A 20522-nucleotide genomic window follows, 5' to 3' on the forward strand; every position below is an offset into this window, starting at 1 on the left:
TATTCTGTTTAGTATCGTTTATCGAGCCCGGATTCCGCTGGTAGCGGCTTAAGGTGTTACCCTCTACCGTAATTATTCTTTCCTTTTGGCTTAGCTATAAGATTAATATATATATTACTTAATAGTTACATACTTTCGGTGGTTGTCAGCCATTACTTCATCCTTACAACCTATCTGTTAAAGTAGTGCTCTTATAGTAAAGTCTTGGTTTTCCCTTTAACGGTATATATTAGTAATATTCGATATATTCCTTCGACTACTCCAAGGTATAGTGTTTGCACCGCCTATAGTCTTTAAACGATTCTCTAAATGGTACTCCCGGGTAGTTTAAATATATACTAAGCTGCACTGTTATTGGAAAGAACTCTTCTAATAATATATAGAACTCCTTCACATAAGTAATATGTTATGTATCCTATGTATCTTTGCCGCGAATCTGCTAAACTCTAGCATTTAGGTTGCTATCTATGTCTATATGTTTTTGATACAACTTAAAGTATAGTGTTACGGTTTTACTATTTCTCGAGGAACCTTACTACTTTTTGCTAAGGTTAGCCCCGGCTAGTCCCTGCAAAAGATCTCAATGCTTTCCCTATATCGCCGACGCGCCTTTGTAAAGGTATAGTAGTGTAATTTTAACCAGCTTAATCTATATACTAACCTTCGGAGCCTACTCCTTTTAGATCTAGTATAATAGTACTAGTATCTTACAGCAGTCTTAGATAGTTTTATCGTATATGTAATAGGTTTATATTATTTGTATAGCTATTGTTCTATGTTGTGGTTATACCTTTAGAGCGCGATATAGCGGGACTACAAATAGGATAAAAAGAGATTAACGATAGCAACGGCCCTTAGGGGGTACTTGTTATCAGTTCTATTCCCTTCGTTACTTTGCTATTATAAAGCTAGGCGTACTGTATAATCTTTGAAGTAGCTACGGAAGAGTATTATATGCTGTCTTTTCAACCCAAGCTTGTGTAGGGTACAGAGGAGTTATACTTAGTTCACCTAGTTAAAGGCCCCTTTAAAGTCTAGTTATAATAGGTAGTTCTAGATTACTCCCCTATATTGTATAGACAGAGTTGACGACCATTCGAATCTCTACGTTTATTAGTCTATTAGCGTAGAAGTGTAATTTAATATTCATAAGTACTTTGTTACCTTCGTAGGATCTATAATAGTATTTACTAGTATTATATCGATAACTTTATTTATATAGCTTAGGAAGAAGATCGGGCGGTATACCCCTGCTCCTTTTATTCGTTAATAGTCTTCCCCGGCTTATAAAATACTATTATCGTTACTACTTTCAAACAATATAGAAAGTGTAATAGCATATATCAAGCGTCTATAATTCATCTAAACGCTTCGGTCAGTTTCCTTTTCTTTTCGTAAGCCCTTAAAGTTTATTTGATAAGAGGTCTTTCTTAAACGCTTTATTAGCGCTTGCTCCACTTATCACTACTGATATCTAGCCCGTCGTTATCCTTTTGTTAAGCTTAACCGTTTCCTTAAATGTGTATTGAGGTTCCTCTTAGTTGGGCACGCTTGTAGTAACCGTGTTGTTAAGAGATAAGAAAGCGTTTGTATAACGCCTTTACTTTAAGCGTATAGCATACTATAAGCTATACCTGTTCGGGTATTAACTATATAATCCGGGTAAAGCAGGCGGGTATAGTTGGTTATAACTCCTAAGCTTTACTTACCGTTCGATTTTTTATATCATCTTAGCCTTCTGTAAAAGCTCGGGCAAAGGAGTAGAGTTAGATATACGTATATCTTGTAATCCTATGAAGTTCCTTTATAGTATTCTTATAGTATATTAATTTATTCTTTACGTGGCTAGCCTTTTACTTTCTCCTTGCTTTCTTAACTTCGAAGTCTTACTCAAGAAATTTCGTACCATAATTGTATTTCCGTTATGGGGCCGCTAAGTTCACGATCCTTATTAGTTGCTTTATAGAAATTTTTATTGCTTTTTCCATCTCTCTAACTATTCCGATTCTCCCCAGGACAAAAGGGTACCCTGCTTCAGCTTCTTAGAAGCTACGGTTAAGTAACATTTTACTATAATCTTTTCACGGCTATCTCTTTCTAGTATAGGCTATATTGGTAGAGACTACGATACGTTACAGGATATATTGCTGGTCTCGCTAAAGTTAATATTAATTTACTTTTCCTTCTCAAAAGTAACTATTGTAATCCTACTCTTCACAAGTACTTTCGTAACAGTTACGCTTTTTTACTTTCCTTCCCCTTTATAATATTATTGACCATTATAATAGTATTCTTAGGGGCACTCTGAGCTATTGCCCGCCTGTACCTACTAAATTAAGGCTATATTTTTCGCATAGCTTTCTAGGGATCCTATAAATACATTGTTTCAGGGCTATAACAGCCCTTTACGCGGTCCTAATGCTATTATTAATAGTAATCCAGGCTTAGCTTTGCTGCTTTGGTATACTAAAGGCCTTCTAATCTATAACCTACCCTATTTAAAAAATTGTATAATATAACGTGATCAGTACAGAGTTTAGCCGAACAGGGAGTTCGGTCAGATACGAATTACACCAACTTACTTCTTCCAAGCTACACCATTACGATAAACTCGAACAACATCAACGACAACAACTCGCTCCAACAGGTAGGGATTTCCTTCTTTTTAATATATCGAGCCGACATTAAAGTATCCCGGGGTGCTGGTGCTCCGCACGTACTGCGTCGAGAACCTGAGCAGCAACAACGCCCCGCTCATCATAGCCCGGTCGGGTTCCAAGCTTTAAAAAATAATTAATAATACTAACTATAAAAAACTATATATATTCAGTACGTACTCAACGCAAATCATGTATTTAGCGTATACATACAATACATTAAGCCTAGAAGGATAGCTTCAACTGTAATAGAGCAAAGAATAAACCATACTCATTTATAATATTATAGTATACTTATAAAGTCCCTAGCAAAGATATCTAGACTATAGATAAAAAGGGGCACACAAAGACCGTTAGAATAATAAAAAGGGTAGTATTTTTAACCGTGATCTAAAAGCATTTATTACGTGACCCAGTTACGGGACTACGTTTCTATTATTAGTTATATCTCCAGAGATAGGTGCATTCTTCGACTATTTATTATCTTCTACAATATAATAATATAGCGAAGCTAGGTCTTCAACAATACGTTTACTAATTACCCTATGAACGGTTAGTTAAGCTTCCTGAGATAGCTAGACCGATAGTAAGATCATTATCGAATAACTAAACAATTCGATTAGTATACTACGCTCCGGAAGCTATAGAAAGACCGTTTCTTAGTCCTTACCAGCTACGGTAGCTATATATATCTCCACTAGCCATACATAATACTATATTATTAACTATGATATTAAACCTTTTTCCTTCTCTCGGAAAGCCACCTGTATCTTCTAGCCTTTCGGTATCAGCGTTGTCGGTCTGCTGGCAACTATGTACTGGTCTCTAATTAACCTGGGGGCTTTTCCAGACGTAGAAAGAATTACTAATAGCTAGTTCTTTAAATAGTACTTCTAGACAATAAATACAATATCTAAGAACAGTATAGACGATTAGCTCAGTGTAGGGCTTATACCCTGTAACCCTAATAAGATTCTAGCCTCGCTACCTTTATCAACCTCTTTCTTTATAGCTCCAGTCGATAATTAGAAAGATAAACCTGAGAGCTTTACGGATTTTAAGCTATTAACTACTACTATAATCGTTTAATATAAGTATCGATAATTAATTCATACAGTAGCCGAATAAAGCTATATGCTATGGTTGTTAAGTCAATTATAGTTTAGGGAAGTATCCGGGGGGGAGGGAACTCCCTCCTTCGACTGTAACTCGTAACGATACCCCGGCGGTAAAGATATTTAGCGTAGTCCTATCTCTATCTAGGCTTCAGGGGGAAGGCTTTGCACCCTACTATAGGCCTGGAACCCTTTTTGCTTAGGGTATCGCCGGGATCCATATAGCATGTGTAGTAAAGGAATCGCTTGAGCAGCATAGTATCTGAGTCTCAGGCTATCTATCTTACAGCCCCTATCTAAACCGAATTAAATATATGTAAGCGGTTATTGGACACATTGCTAAGGGACTTCTTTAATCTCTACAATTTGCTCAAGACCGAGAAATATACCCGCAAGGTAGAGGTAATATTACAGAGTGTTTAGTATAGTATCCTACAGACCGATATTAATAACGTTATCGCCTTGATAACCTGTTGTTTAGAGGTAGTCTGGGCTGCAAAAGGGTAGTATACTAAGTATTGACGGCTGGAATCGGAGCTTTAAGTTACTTATTTTATACTATATTTTACCTTGTTTTAACTGCGTTATCGTAAGTTAAAGCGATGAGATTTAGTAATCGGTACAGCGTACTAAGACTATACCGGTCTTTTTTTCTGATTGCAGCTATAGTTATCCTGGGTTAACAGCTAGTACATTGTATAATTTAAGCGGGAACAATCATCTAAACAGCGAAACAACAGATATAACTAAAGCTTCATGTTTGTTTCGTAGAAACGTACCATAAGAGTTAACCTACATTGCTATACAAAGTCTAACATTGTTTTAGATATATAATCTGGGCAATAATAAGGAAAATAGTGATATGATTCTGTACCAAAATGCGTTGTTTTTCTAGGATATAATAGACCTAAGATTATCTATTGGTAGTAATACGTCGAAGAAAAGCGAGGAGGGAGGGGGTGTAGCAACTTTATTTTCGCTGTGGATTTATATCTTAGCAGATATAGTAAGTTGGTGTATACATCTCGCGTTTCTATACGGCTTTTTTCTTATGTACTATTACCTAGTAAATCCAGTTTAGATAGTGAGAATTAGGTAGGGAAAGGTATTTGCCTTCGGTGCTTCTACTTTAAGCTGCTTACTAGACTGATACGGCCCTCTCCTAACTAATAAACCCAATACAAAGCTAAAATATAGTATCTATAAACTATTTATAATGTGCTTTACAGCAGACCCTGCTATATTCTTTAGTCAAATCTGTCAGATACTGAAAATCAAACCGCAATAGTATATAATAATCTTCAACAAATTGTTATTCCATACACTGGCCAATGCGCAGCTAATTAAAGGACAATAGTTATTAGCCTCCCATTTCTAACAACCATATAAAAACACTATTTGCATGACTAAGGGGTTATAAGTTATTCTGAGAATCTTATATAATACAGAAATATTGCGACGCTAATATAGAGGACTTTGAAGCAGGGAAGTTAAATGTATTTAGTAAGCTGTCATTTAATGTTGGTTACGTTGACTACTCCCCTTGATAGTAGAAATGCAACCAGTTGCGGCTTGTTAAGAGAGGTGAAACGGGCTAATACAGTAATGATTCCAGGGTTATTCCAATATACTTAAAGATCGATAATATAGTGAATAACTGGGATATAGAACTATTTTAGTAGTAGACAGAAACCGTCTAGTATCGTAGGTGAAGTCTTGGTCTTCTCTAATATGCTGTGGTAGGGTCCGTAAGTTTATAACCTCTTAGTTACTTACTTCTAAGGATTCAGCATACCAACTACAACCCGGAAACGGTATATAATATGTATTTATTAGATATAAAATAGCGCTAAAAGTAGATATTATACTAACTATTCTAAAGGGCCTTAACCTAATGTCCTATAAGCGATAAGTATCGCGGGGGTTCTTTCAACATGTAAAGGTTACTGTTGTAGTTAGTAGGAAGTTCACCTGCGCAGAAATAAGTTGTAACGAGGCTAATATCGATGTTCGTTTGGAAAGGAAATCAGGTAGTTGCATTAGGAGCACTAAAAACGATTAACAACAGATTTTATAGCTTTCTACTAACCAGAATATATAAGATATATCATTTACTATAACAATATAGTCTGACTAACCCTTTACTACCCTATAAAGATTTATTATGCTCCTCATAGTGAGCTCGGAGGTTTATAAGTGGGTTAATATTAAGCAGAAAACCATCATTAATATAATTCCTGCTAGTAAAGCTGTAGTATCCAATTAGATTGGTAGCTAAAATATAATACATATTACCGTTGAACGGTATTAGGTATATGTTTAACCCAACCCTTAACTTTTAATGGATAAATAGATGGAAGCTTATTTGACAGAACTTTGAGCTAAGCAAGCGCAGCATTAATTGTTGGTCAGGTATTAGTCAGCAGGCGAGTAGGACGTAAAGCTTGAACTATACGAATTAGACAATATAGCGTTGGTTCTGGTAATACTTGAATTTCAATCACTTTTATACAATAATACTATGATTAATGCCTAATACGATCAGGTAAGGCGCTCCAAGGGCCGGAAAGCTACCTATAGCTGCAGAGCTTCTCTGTATGGCTGCAGGGCCTTTTCTTCCGGCTGCACAGCCTTTCCGTATAGCTGCTGGAGCTTCCTTATAGCTTTTATCTCTTGGATAAGCCTTCCAATAAGAAGCATTGGCTACACTTCTTATATATATTCCGGACTACACTGCACAGGAGGGCCCTCCTTGTTCTTGACCATCATTAAATTTATCACTATTTTGGAATTTTCTAGAATACCACTACTTCCTTAAGGTGCTCCTAATACAATATCCCGCATCAATACCATTATGTACCTAAGTGATTTGTTAAATTGTACTTCTGTTAAACAAACTAGCGACAGTAAAGCTTACAATATTAAAGCGTATTAACTATCAGTAATTCTATTACTAATCCTCGTGTAGTTATCTAAATCAATGGCAGTTTTAAAATCTCAGGCCTAGCATAACTAGTTCCTACACACAATGTTAAGAGGGTTGTATTAGCCTTACACCATACTCTTTCCCCGTATAAATAGCCTCTGATTATAGATCAAATGTTTGTCGGAGTATTGTGGCTAGGGGTAGAGGACGTACCTATAGTAGCACTTATTATTATTATTATCACAGGAGAAATTTCGGTAGCATCGTTTACATTATAGTAGGGTACATAATAACTTCTAGAATAGTTTTAAAAGTATTCTTTAATAGGTCGCGAAATATACTATATCAGACATTAGATATATCGATTATAGTACGGTCGGGACCAGGGCCTGTGCTTTGTATTCGACCCATTTGAATACAAGAACGCCGTAGAAACACCAACATCGCTCAACCTACCCTTGTGAGATGTAAACGTTAAGCTTCTTAATTTTCAAGTCGACTCCTTTAGCCTAACTAAAACCCGGGACTATATAGAAGCCTTCTATTAACTAACTTTCCTAGGCTCTTTAAAGGCTTTAGGGTAGTATTGTGGAGCTATAGGCCTCCTAAAATCTTTAATCCCGCAGTATATAAGGATTCTAAATTTATTTCAAAGGTAAAAGAACAGAATTCTAAACGCTAGCTACAACCATAGTTAACACGATAAGCGTATTGGATAGCGCACAAGTAGCTATATAGCTCGCAATAAAGACTTTAGCTCTAAAGAAAGCAGTATAAAGTCAATTAAGTAAGTAAGTTGTAGTGTTCTATATAGTATATTACGGATTAAGAAGGAAGAAGTCCTTCTAGATCCGCAGAGCAGACTATTTACAAAAGAGATCCAGTCTTTATCGGCTTATTAGTCTTAAACCTTAAGTCCTGGACCTTATACTAATATAATATAGTCGCTAACAAAGCCTTCCAGACCTTATTGTCCAGAACAGCTCTCGGGGGCTCCTACCGTGTTAATAGTATTATCTAGTTAAAGAAACCTTGCGAAATATATAAAGTATTATGCTTAGACCTATTTCGAGCCTATAAAGGAATATATTACCGTCCTTGAGGCTTTATAAACTAAAATTTGTTATACGCTGACTATTCTATACTATTTTAACGCCGATATACCCTTTTCCTATAAATCGAAGGCTGCCTGTAACGAAGCTTTAAAGTAACAGCTTTCTACTTCGCTAACGGATACTCTTAGATCTCTGACACTTTTATTCCAGCCGCCTAGGTTCGCTCCGTAATATTCATTAGTCGTTCCGTACATAGAGTATAACTATAGCTCAAATCAACAATTAGCCTGACAAAGCCTTAGCACCCCCCTCCCCCATCATCACCACCACGATTTGAACAGCCACAACACTACAAAAACAAGGCCAAATAGCAAAATAAAACTATCATTCGAAAGGTCTGCTACAGGACTTCAATACTTAGTATACCACCCCTTTGCCCGCACCCTTACATCCATCCGAACCGGCATCGAATCGATAAGCTTATCAATCTCAGCCTGTAGGATACTATCCTATACACTCCGCAATGCTACTTCTACCCTTACAATATTTTCCTGGTTCTTACGGAGTTTATAAAGGTTAGGGAAGTCCTTCCGCAGTACCCGCTTCATAATCGCCTACATATGCTCGATCGGGTTTAGGTCGGGTAAATACCGAGGGTATAGTTGAACCTAGATACCGTAATCTTCTAGCTACTCCTTTATAACCTCAGCCGTATAAATTCGTATATTATCTTATAAGAAAAACGTACTAGGCCTGTAGTACAATACTAAACCTTCCTCTAAAGCCTAAATATAACTATTAACGGTAAATCCGTTACCCTTAGATATTATATCTCGCTATATAATTACTAAAGGGGACCTCCCTCCCTTCCAAATATATCCCCAGACTATACTTATTGTCACGGGCTACGCCCGTTCCTTTATGTGAGATAAGATAAGATAAGAGATAACGAGATAGTCTTCGGTGGCCCGAGCGCCCAGACCCGGATGGTCTGTGCACTCGGGTCCCTGGTGGGGTCTTATCCCCTACCGAGGGCCACACTTCGGTTGCGTTCCCTCGCGCAACCACAACATCAATAGAATACCCGTAAGGTACGCAATCCAGCCCATGACACTTATAATCTCTGCTTTATCGTAGCTATATACACTAACGACTAACCAATTATATTTATATACTAGGCTACGAAAAACCCAGCTATTTAGCTCGTTTAGTATAATAGCAACAGAAGATTCATTAGAGTATACCCCTTACGATATTTTATATCAGCAGGCCGATAACTACCCCTATCTTTAGATCGATATACCTCAGCTATTTCGTTAAGTCTGCAACGTATTTTACAGCCGTAAGCTAAACGCTTACAGGCATTTTTATCGATAAAGAGAACTCTTTTCAAAGCCCTCTATTTATATCGGTATTCGTTAGGAAGGTAAGTACGGAGGGTATTAACGTATACATCGTAGCCGCCTTCCTGAATCAGGTCTTTCCATATAGTTCTAGAGTCTTTTTTAATCGTAATTAGGGTATAGCGAACGTTACGGTCGCTAAGGATCCTCTTACGACTACGGCCGGGCTTGCAGTCGTACAATTAGTTCTATTAGACTCGCTTAATTATATTGTAGATAGTTTAACAGCTAACTTAAAAGTCGGCTACAATAAGATCGATAGCGATATCCGCTTTTACAAACGCAACAATTTACGCCCTATCGATGCTAGTTAACTGCCTGCGGTATCCATTTGGAGAGACGATATTCGGCGACAATTCAAGACCAAATTTACATATTTTAGTATTGTTTTGTAGAAGATATAATGGTTGGAAAAAGGAGGGTAGATTTCATAATGAACGCGGGTAACGCGAGACGCGGGTGTGGGTGCGGTGTAGGTTAAGCTATTTTTTGATCATGACTGTCTGTATATTATAATTATTTTAATAAAAAGTAGGTTGCGTAGCCTAGATCGTTAAAAAGCTGAAAACTGCTATTTATTCCTCTAGGTACCTCGTTATTATATTTAGAGATTACTCTTTTATAAACGGTATTATTAAGAGTACCGTTCTTAATACCAGTTTTATCAGTCGCGCTAGCTACAGCTTAATTAATTCCTTTATCTATCTTTTATAGTATGATTTTAAAGTATACTACTTCCCAGGTAATTATTACTTTATCTTTTATACTCTAAGCCGTTTAGCTATTATTAATAATCCAACTTACCGTACTGATAGCGACGCTATATTTAAGTTAATATAATTCGCCTTTACTAAACCGCAGATATATCCAGAAATTAAAAGCTATTTATAGAAAGCTACGAAAAGGATATAAACTATAAGAAAACTATTAATAACATATACACTATAAACCTAAAGGCTAGTAAGGATACTCCTATTATTTTACACTCCGGCCTACCTTTCAAACTTACCGACAGCCTTCTTTACAACCTTTAACCTACTAGTTTACACACCTTCTACATTCCTAAAACCTAGTATAATGCTTCCTAGTAATCATATACAATAAACAATATTACTTTAATATAAATAAGATACTTAACAATATTTATTGTACCTACTTTATAAGTCAAACCCACTTTATTAAAGCTTATACTCGCTACTACCTATTTTAAAAGCTAAATGTAATCAACCGGAACCCTTCGATTAGTAACTACTAAACTATTTACCCGGCTGAAACGCTTCTTATACAAGTAATCGCTGTCAACTTTACAGCTAACTTTCTAACAGTCCCTGCTAAAGAAACGCTATAGTAATATAAAGACTTTAAAATCTTCTATAGGCTTCTTACTATATCCTACTAGTCTTTAGGGCGTACTTTCTTTATTTTAAGCTATTTAACTTATACTGTTAAAGATAAAAGACTCATTCTAATACGTTTACATTTATAATACGATTAAAGAGTCCTATATACTATTATCTCTAATAGATACCGCAAACTTACCTCCTCCATTTAAAAAGCAATATAGAATAGGCTAGGGGTATTACCTGCTAATAACTATTACTTATTGCCTATAAGCCAACGGCTTACAGAACGTAGAAACTAGACTACAGAAACTGCGATAAAGTTCTTTATTTTTAAAAACATTATATAATATTAGACTAATATAGTTATTCCTTTATAATACTACTTTAATAATGATTATTCGCCACCTACGAAATTATTACTTCATAAGCTTCTTTTCAGATTTAAGCCTATCGAACTATTTAAAGTATTTTATAAGCCCTTTATAGAGGCCCGGAAAACCGTACCCCTATAGGATAGCCTTTAAGAAAACGTTTAAACTGTTATAAATTTTATTATTATCACTATTCCAAAAAGGTATACTGCTAATTATCGTTTAATTAAGTTTAAGTTAACTAATAAAGTTCTCTCTACGACTTTATCGTGGATGTTACTTACCTTAGCGTTATTCAAATCTATTATAATAACGTTTAAAATATTTAGCTTATTAAATGCTACGTTGGCTGACTAGTATACGAGTTAGAGATTTCTAATTACCTTAATATCTTACTGATCGTTCTGTTAGCTTATCTTTCGTTTACTTCCAAAGAAGCGAACCCTTTTAATTAAGACCTTTCTTTGCTAGGACTAGTTAAAGCAAGCTAATTAAATATATAGGATCTTTAAAAGCTAAACCGAGCAAACGCTATAAGGTTAAAGCTATTTTAGATTATAAATTAGTATATGGAAAGCTTATACACGTAGTTAAATAGAAAGACTAGTCCGCAGAGTATAATAGTTTCCTAACCCTATAGTATCTTAAAAGCGCTCTACAACTTTTAAAGGAATATTAGAACCGTTAAAGGGCCTTTAGCAAAGGTAATAAGAAGCCTTAAACGGCTGCGCTAAAGACTTGTAAATTATAAGCTAGGAAAACTTAAGCAAGGAAGAAGAAGGACCGAAGGAAGGAAACGCTTCTGTAGACTATATTTACTTTTTCCTAATTTGAAAGGTGTGATATGGAACAGTAAGAATATCGTTATTTCTTTCCTGGGCCCCCCGGTTTTAATGCGAGAAGGAAAGGCGGTTTAAGAGCTGGAAAGCTATTTATAGCTGTAGGGCCTCTCTTTACGGCTGTAAAGCCTTTTCCTTCCAGCTGCACAGCCTTTACATGTGGCTGCAGGAGCTTTCTTGTAGCTTTGATCTCTTTGATAAGCCTTCTGATAAGGAGCTTTGGCTACACTTCCTGTATATATTCCAGGGTGCCCTACGCAAGAGGGCCCCCCTCTTGATAATAATCGAATTCAACACCGTTATTAGCATTTTCTGGAATACTACTTAATGTACCTCTGGCGCGGTATCCCGCATCAAGTACTTAAACTATTCAAATTCTCTAGAAGTTTTAGCTCAGTTTTTTCACTATGTTTTCTCTTCTTTCTTATTTCGGCAGCTGTACATCAGGACCGTTGCCCTGTTTATCCGACAGTCCGCTCGAGGTGCTAGTCTCACTTCTTTATCCCCCATTCGGGGGTTTAATTGACCCGAGACTGGCCATGTTCACTTCCCTACACTTGGCTACGCTTACTTTTGTCACTAACGGCCCTAAGCAACTGCAACTGCCCACACAACCATGTCACACTTGAGAACATCGCGATATCAGCCGCCACGAGACGAAACAAACTTGATTGATGGCACGATGCTCCAAGTGTCATATCACAGTAGGGTGACTACCCTCGCAGGAACGTTTTAAACACCGGCGACTCCGTGCAGTCCTCCCACGGATACCCGATCTCTTTCAAGAAACTTTCCAGGTCGCTGACCTCCTCGTCTGGGCATAAAATGCCGGTCAGCACCTGGCCAATGTCCCCACCATAGTTCCGATATTGGAACAGGCTGATGTTGTATTTTGGACGTAGCGTGCGAAGGAACCGTTCTAGGGCTCCAGGCCGCTCAGGGAAGCGGAACATATAAAGCCGCTCGTTAGGAACATTCGAGCGGCCGCCTACCATGTGACGAATATGGCTCTTGGCCAGCTCGTCACCAGACAAATCCGTGACCTCCATGGTTCCTGACTCACGGATGCGCGTCATGATGTTCTGCAGCTCCTGTGCCCTCTGCGCTCCGGGCGCTGTGAGGGAGATGCCGACCAAGACGTTGGCTTCAGTCTCGTTGGCGTACCGGTAACTGAACTCGGTGACGGAGTGGGGCACGATGGCGTTGATCAGCTCCGAAAACGACCCTGGCCTCTCGGGTATCTTGGCTGCGAGGAGCGCTTCTCTCCCCTCGCCATACGTTGCGCGCTCCGCCACAAAACCAAGACGGTCAAAGTTCATATTGGCGCCTGATGTGATGGCGACGACCGTCCTCGTGGGGTCGCTTGATGGGTTGGCGGCAACCCACTTCTTGAGGCCAGCAATGGCCAAGGCGCCGGCTGGCTCAATGACTGAACGGGTATCCTCAAACATGTCCTTGATGGCGGCACAGGCTTCATCGGTTGAAACCCGGATCATATCGTCCACGACCTCCTGGCAGATGCGGAATGTTTCCTCGCCCACAGTCTTGACTGCAGCACCGTCCGCGAACAGCCCGACGTCCTTCAGCAACACACGCTCGCCCTTCTCCAGAGATTGTGCCATGGCGTCGGCGTCGTAGGTTTCCACTCCGATGATCTTTACGTGCGGCGCGATGCGCTTCACGTAAACGCCGACGCCGGCAATGAGGCCTCCACCGCCGACACAGCAAAAGATGGCTTCGAGCTTCTGGATGTTTGTTTGCGACAGGATCTCCAACCCAATGGTGCCTTGGCCGGCAATGACATAAGGGTCGTCAAACGGCGGGATGTTGATGAGACCATCGTGTTTCTCCCGGCGGGCGCACTCCTCCTTGGCCTCGTCGAAATCGGCACCGTGGAGAACCACATGGCCGCCCATCCTCGAGACGTTGCGATGCTTGATGCTCGGGGTTCCCTTAGGCATTACGATGGTGGCGGGGATCTTGAGCTTCCGTGCCGAGTATGCCACGCCCTGGGCGTGATTGCCGGCGCTGCAGCAAACCACTCCCCTCCAGGATTCGGCGGGATCAAGATGGGCCATCTTGTTGTAGGCGCCCCGTAGTTTGAAGCTGAACACTGGCTGCTCATCCTCGCGCTTGAGGAGGACCCGGCACTCCAGGCGGTTGCTCAAGTTGACAGCATGGGTGAGGGGGGTCTCATTGCACACCTCTCTTACCCGCGGATAAGAGGTGATGATGAGGCGTAGATACTGAAACTTGACTTAGTTCCATGTTGACACAATGGGACACGGGGAAGACGATAAAACAGAGCGCTGGCAGAAGTGACAAGCCGGTCTCGTTACCTCAACATGAGGCTTCGGAGCAAGGCAGGATGCTCATCGACTCGATGTAGAGAAGACAGAGAGCAGAGGTCTGATCGGATGACTCACATCTGGTGTTCCATTGGGCAAAAGAAACTCATCTGGGATGATTTTATTCATGCGTTCCTTGGTTCTTGCGTTGGGTGGTGTTGGCCTGGCGCTGTACTCGGTAAGGGCAAAGCTAGTGAGGGAGGGAGTTCGGGCCAGGGGCAGGTCGCTGCGTGACGGTTGAACCGTGGGCTGTTGGGATGGCGCTTCGCCGTTTGTGCCATTACTGGCAATGGCATCCTCTGTTGTATTCGCCATGGCTGAATTGGCGCTTTTCGACGATGCAATGCCCCTGTTCTGGTGGTAAGTTGTGGTGTTGGGTTCGTGAAGCTGGACTTTACACAGGCTCCGTCTTCGGCTTCTGAGTCAGTCCGACCACAAAAAATATAGTGGGGCGAGTTTCTGATAAGGCCGAATGCCGGCTTTCCGTCGCTGTGTAAGATAGCGTTACGTTACACCGGACTCGGGCGGGCGGTGCCCAAGGATGAGGGGAAACTTACACAGCATTCGTACGTTTCAACACGGACACTGTACGGCCCCACCCCAGCTTTTTCATGGGTCGCGGAGCCGACCCGACCCGACGTCAGATGATATGAATCTCGTCACTGCCTGTTGCACTGCTCGTTCGGCAAGCTCCCAACGCATGCTCAAATCCTGTTGCCGAACTTTCGAACGAGATCACACGAGTCACATATGCCCGAGAAGCTGAATTGAGCCAGCCCACCGCTCCCCGGAGCATCATCCACCATGTCCGACTCCGACCGACCGCTACCTGACCGGCCGCTGTCCAGCCGTCCGCTGCCGTCCTCTTTCGACGAGAATGAGTAAGCCAGCCGACCCGTGCACATTTCAATCGAGGTTGGGGGCACGACGCTTACATCTACCTCTCACAGTGACTTCTACAACGAATCCGGGTTCCAGAAGATCACCCGGCGGCTCAAGGAAGAACCGCTAGTTCCCATCGGTTGCCTCCTCACCATCGCAGCCTTCACCAATGCGTACCGCGCCATGCGCCGTGGCGATCACCACAAGGTCCAAAAGATGTTCCGGGCGCGTGTCGCTGCGCAAGGGTTTACCGTATTGGCTATTGTCGCCGGCGGCATGTACTACGCGGAGGATCGGAACAAGCAAAAGGAGCTCTGGAAGCTGAAGGAACAACAGGAGGCGGAGGAGAGGCGGCAAAGGTGGATTAAGGAGCTCGAGGCTCGCGACGAGGAGGAGAAGGCACTCCGGGAGTTGATGGAGAGGAAGAGAAAACGGGCAGCTGAAAAGGCTGCCAGCGCCGAGACTGGGACGGAAGGAGTTGCTGCGGCTGCACGAGCTGCGCTCAAAGAGGCAAAGGCTGCCAAGGGCGAACCTACGGGTGTGGGCTCTGCCGGATCTCAGGGCGAGCCATCTAGCAGCGACAAAGGCTCGAGCAATGCAGGAGCTGGTTCGCTATGGGGTCTGTGGGGTGGCTCGGGCAAAGCATGAGGCTTGGGCGAGGAGTCGGGATCAAAAAGTATTGTACCTTAGGTAAGTATTTGATGGTCCCCATCTGTGACGTTTGCGGGGACTGTGGACAACGCATGCGTCCGGGGAGCTATGTACGTTATCTGGTGTTGCCATGTAACATATGAGTGGCCTGGGTTCAGGGTATCCGCCAAGATTGTGGGAGCCCAAATTTCTTCTCTTGGTATGATCTTTCAGGCCCCGTGACTGCTTCCCAAGTGCTAGCGACCCTTCCCCATGGAGTCTTGACCATTTCCCCAAAAGAGCAGCTAGCCCATACTGCCACCGCTTCTGTTAGTCCCTATCAACCCGGCCATTTCCAACAGGGCGCGATCAGCTTCGATGTCCCCAGTACCGAGATTGATTCTCCTCCGTGCCTCCGCCTCCCTTGCCTCCCAGGCCCATCGCTCGGCTTGGTGCTTGGCTTCTTCATCGCCACCACATCCCCATACTTCCAGACTGGATATCTCGAAACGGTCCTGGAAGTCGAACTTCCGGAACCCGCTCGTCTGAAAAGCCCCACCTTGCATCGTGTAATTGTGTGTAAAGCAACCAAACTCGAAACTGTCTTCCAGGGCAAGCGAAACGGGGCCCAGCGACATTGTGGTCGACCGGCGGTGGGCTTGGGTGTTATGAGGAGGGGGACAGCCGAACGATATGCCTCCTATTGGTGTGGTCTTGGCCGATGGTTTGATAAAGGAAGCGTAGTCCTTATTCATGGTAGATGCGCGGAACACGTCGTGGACCGGGGAAAGCTGAAATAAGACGGAGTCATCTGTGCCGAAGCATTCACGGTGGGTATGCTTCCATGGCTGGCTGAGGTATACCCCAAAGGTGAGAGTTTCGTCCCCGACCCCACGCCTGTTTCCTGGGGGGAAGCGTTTCGACGGCAGGCTGGCAAGAAAAGCCGAGGCCGGGCCGGAACTTGCGTGGTCTTCTCCGCCATCGAGACGAATTCCTCTGACAAGAAGGATTGTTGGAGCTCTCCAGTTGAACACCTTCGTTTCGAAGCTACCCATGCTGTATCCGTCTTCGTCTCCGGAGTATAGCAGACGAAGGCAGCGGAACAGTGATGTGCCAGGGATGAAGAATGAAAGCTGTGAAAGAACACCAACGTTCATGATCGATCCCGTGTCTTCCAGAAGGGGTCGTGGAGGTGGCAACCCTGGGCTAGGGGATGGTCCCGAAGGAGGCAATTGAGCCCTGTCACCAGTGTGACCATGGAAATCCAGGTTTTTGGAGAACAGGAAGCGCTCGAACAGGGGAGTGAGGCCGCTCAGTAAAAATGGCATGGATGCTGACATGACCGCGTCGAAACGGGCATACATGACGTTCTGCGCTTGTCCTGTGTCGAGGAAGGACTCGAGCACACAGTCTGCTGTCTGTCGCAGACCATCCAAGTCGTCGTGGGATAGCGTCGCCGCGTATGCAGCCAGGCTTTCTTGGGCGTCTAGGGGTGCTGTTAGGAGGAGCAGCATGATAAGCCTACGCAGGCTGTCAGCAGGGACTGCGGCACTATGGAAAAACGGCGTGCTTCCGTGTTGGGCCGTCTCGCCGTCGCATTCCAAGTACTTGAGCGCTGCCAAGGCCAATGGGTCATCGTCATCGCCATCATCTTTTGAGGCTGCGTCTTCGCCAGACGAGCCGGCATTGCGGTCACCCTTGTCGTTGGTCATTCCCTGCTGATCTAAATCGCGGGCCGAGGAGAGCTGGCGGTCGTAAACAGCCAGAGAACGAAATATCAGCTTCCTCCGGTTTAAACCGGTACTGGCCAGAGCCTTCCGGTATCTCCTGGTCAGGATGGTGACAACTATGACTAGTTGTTCCAGCCCGATAATGGCTGGCGCATCCTCGAGAAATGGGAAGGCGGCGATGGAGGACATCATCTGGAAGAGCACAGCCGACACATTGAGGGAATCTGGGATCCCAAGGAATTGCGCAATGACATGTTGTTTGAGATGGGCGACCTGGTGCTCTCGGCCGGCCAGGCTGTGGAAGACATCCTTAAGAGAGAGCAACTCCAGTGGAGTATAGCACTTCCGCGCGAACTTGTTGGCCTGTACATTGTTAGAGCCAGCACAGTGGTAGTGGATATGGAAGGCACAAGCTCACCAATTCTTTGGCAACTTCCTCATGTGAAAGGTGCCGGAGGGGCCGCTCATTTGATGCGGCTTGGCCCATGGTTGCCAACTTGGAGATGGCACGGCCCGACCGATATAACGGAGATGGGGTTGGGATTGGCGTGAGAAAAGGGTTGGTTGGCCTAAACCATGTCACTGGTTCCTGCCGCCGAGACTGTACAATGGAGAAGAAGGTTCCGGACCTAGATTGGTACTCTACGCTAACGAGGAAGACAACCACAGACGCGTTGTGCTTGTCTACGTAAGAGAGGAAGATGGTGCGACGTCAAGCGTCGCGTCCAGTAACAGCGTATTTACGGTATGGACCTACCCCACAGAGAGCCCGCCCCACTCCAACCCCGCACCTTCCACCAGCGATATATGTACCTAGGTCATTCATGGATTCCCTTCCGTTCCCTGGGTCCCTCGGACATAATGAAGGAGTTTGATAATTTGGAGGACCCTATCATGGAATATCCTGGAATCGCTTCTGTACACAGTATGCGTACGAAGTATCTGTCTTGGGCCCAGCGTCTGTAATCTGGCGTGGTACATTCACTGCCTTCATGAGAGGGACCCCACGGGCCAGGATTGGACGCGACGTCATGATGGACATCCAATGCTGCCGCAGGACCTTTCCTGGACAACCCACCATCCGCTGGTAATAAAAAGTTCTTCGTGAGGACAAGAGCCTTCCCAGAGCAAGGAGGCTATGGATGGATGTCAAAGGCTCTGCAGTGCGAGGCCAGTGGAGTTGAAACCCATGTCTGGGATCTATTTGGGTGATGCACCCATCTGATGATGTCCCCTCTTTGGGGAACTCTTTCGCGCATCAACATGCAACCAACCACGAGTAAGTGCTGGGGCCAAAGATATACCCATGGACCTGACGTCAGGCGGCCGGGCTTTAAAGGGTGACCCCGCCCAATGCCTCCAGACGTCTTTGTTTGCCTCTGTCTTGCCCTGCCTAATCACTTTGCATCAACCATCACCCAGAAACAGCTGATGCGCTCAAGCAGTGTTCGAGATACCCGTTAGACCAAACATAGAACCTGATCAAAGTTCGCCATGGCCAGCCCTGAAGATAGGTCCAATTCCGTCGATGAGACCCCCATCTCCCCGAGCAGTCCCAACCCGGCGAGAAAGAACTCCCTAGAGTTCCACCTCTCGCATCGTCCACCTCGCCAGGAGCTCGTTGACAGTATGTCACAGACCCAACTACCCCCTGCCACACATTGATTGGCGGTGTATCGCGGCATTGGCTGACGTTTTTCCCTGTGTTTGTACGAAGAAAACATCCTCCCGCCATTCACAGTCGCTCCCGCACTCGCGGCCAACCAGAAGGAGGCGAGTTGCCTCGGCCCCTCGTCTGGGTGTTATCGCACCTCAAACACGACAGACATTGTAGCTGACCTGACTTTAGCTCGAGAAACGTATGCGGGCGGACTCTCTAAATGATAAGATTGCTCATCGGCCGTCTCCAGATGCCCTCCTGAAGGAAGGTGTTCTTCACAAAGACCCACGTTCGCCCGAGGACAAGTATCTCGAAGCCATCGAGGACGAGTATGCGAAGCGGGAGGGGGGCGCTTAGAGACCCTATCTTGTCGGCTGTTGAATGTGTTGTTTCTGGTTTTTGATTGGACAAGATTTCATGATTTCCGTACCGAGCATCCTCCAGGAGCGGGCAGATTGACTCTGTGCTGGTGGGCGTTGATGTAGGCTAGGCCAGATCAAGTACTGTAACCTCCAGGATCTCCTATTACCAATGACTCATGAAGGAGATGGTCTGTTCGGACTTCTCCCCACGTATTCTTGGCTTATATGCCTAACCATATGTCACGGAGCCAATATGGCTTCAACTGGGCTACCTGTGCGACTGTAATTAGAGATATCCTCGGTGGAAAGGTACATTACACCAAGTTCCTTGGTAGAGAGTGTTGGGGTATCCAACCTTGGATGGGGGTTTTGGGTAGATAAACGGGAGATGGGATGGCAAGTCTGTGCACGTCAACAATCAAGCAACCCGCCATAGACCATTAGAGACGAACTCTCGGAGAACAGCATTGCATTGGCTTATCCAAGGCAATCTGGTTGGAGATACCAAGACCTAACACCGAGCAGATAAACTGTGATCCGTTCCCGGATGTTTAGATGACAATCTATGAGTGAACCGTTACCCCAAACCCTTCCCCAGGCCATGTTATCCAGACTTTCCAAAGTTTCCCGCCCGCCACCCAACGCCACCAGCGCTATACCACTAATACAGTAATTCTATAGAAAGAGTACCGCCCATCTCACAACCACCCCGGCTCTTTGCGCTCGTCTCCTAAGTATTTCTGTTGTAATAATCCGCCGTTCGAGGCTCGGCCTTGTCAGGCGCGCCTTGGCGGTGATGCTGGATCACCACCACGTCCGGCTTGCCCCTCGGATGGGAGAGCTTCTTGACATCGACGTACTTGGTGCCTGCCATGTTGTCAGGAAAAATGATTGCATCCCGCGACGGGTTGGACGTTAGACTTACTCGAGGAGTGATCACGGTACTTTGCGACGGACGGTGATGAAGACCGAGAGGTGGCTGGTGTGCTCATTGCGCCATCCCGGGAAGATGCGGAGGACGGGGTAGACGGTCGAGAGGAGCAATGCTGGCTGCTGCCAGATCCGGTATTACTGGTGACGGGCTTTTCATCGGACGCCATTTTGTTGGAAATATGTATTCTCTTGTGGTCGGGTAGTGGGATTGCTTATTGCTTGATGTTGAGTCTCAGAGTGGTGGATGTGGAGCAAATCACGACCGGAG

At 44.0% G+C, this 20522-nt stretch overlaps 5 protein-coding genes across 5 annotated transcripts; 2 read left to right on the forward strand and 3 right to left on the reverse strand.

The window, feature by feature from the left end:
• Positions 1-12422: 12422 nt before the first annotated feature.
• Positions 12423-14372, reverse strand: VTJ83DRAFT_3022 (uncharacterized protein; the record flags this gene model as incomplete). The annotated part of the gene is made up of 2 exons (XM_071009358.1): positions 12423-13955; positions 14136-14372. The coding sequence occupies 2 exons, from the start codon at positions 14370-14372 to the stop codon at positions 12423-12425; spliced, it is 1770 nt and encodes a 589-aa protein (XP_070866903.1).
• Positions 14373-14861: 489 nt separating this feature from the next.
• Positions 14862-15587, forward strand: VTJ83DRAFT_3023 (uncharacterized protein; the record flags this gene model as incomplete). The annotated part of the gene is made up of 2 exons (XM_071009359.1): positions 14862-14938; positions 15008-15587. 2 exons carry the CDS (start codon positions 14862-14864, stop codon positions 15585-15587), a joined length of 657 nt encoding a protein of 218 aa, XP_070866904.1.
• A 287-nt stretch (positions 15588-15874) lies between these two features.
• Positions 15875-17786, reverse strand: VTJ83DRAFT_3024 (uncharacterized protein; the record flags this gene model as incomplete). Its single annotated transcript, XM_071009360.1, has 2 exons — positions 15875-17662; positions 17718-17786. 2 exons carry the CDS (start codon positions 17784-17786, stop codon positions 15875-15877), a joined length of 1857 nt encoding a protein of 618 aa, XP_070866905.1.
• A 1007-nt stretch (positions 17787-18793) lies between these two features.
• Positions 18794-19316, forward strand: VTJ83DRAFT_3025 (uncharacterized protein; the record flags this gene model as incomplete). Its single annotated transcript, XM_071009361.1, has 3 exons — positions 18794-18926; positions 19017-19072; positions 19149-19316. The coding sequence occupies 3 exons, from the start codon at positions 18794-18796 to the stop codon at positions 19314-19316; spliced, it is 357 nt and encodes a 118-aa protein (XP_070866906.1).
• Positions 19317-20051: 735 nt separating this feature from the next.
• On the reverse strand, positions 20052-20421 carry VTJ83DRAFT_3026 (uncharacterized protein; the record flags this gene model as incomplete). The annotated part of the gene is made up of 2 exons (XM_071009362.1): positions 20052-20188; positions 20247-20421. The coding sequence occupies 2 exons, from the start codon at positions 20419-20421 to the stop codon at positions 20052-20054; spliced, it is 312 nt and encodes a 103-aa protein (XP_070866907.1).
• Positions 20422-20522: the final 101 nt, after the last annotated feature.

The sequence above is a fragment of the Remersonia thermophila genome, chromosome 3, assembly GCF_042764415.1.
Source record: "Remersonia thermophila strain ATCC 22073 chromosome 3, whole genome shotgun sequence".
Classification (NCBI taxonomy): domain Eukaryota; kingdom Fungi; phylum Ascomycota; class Sordariomycetes; order Sordariales; family Chaetomiaceae; genus Remersonia; species Remersonia thermophila.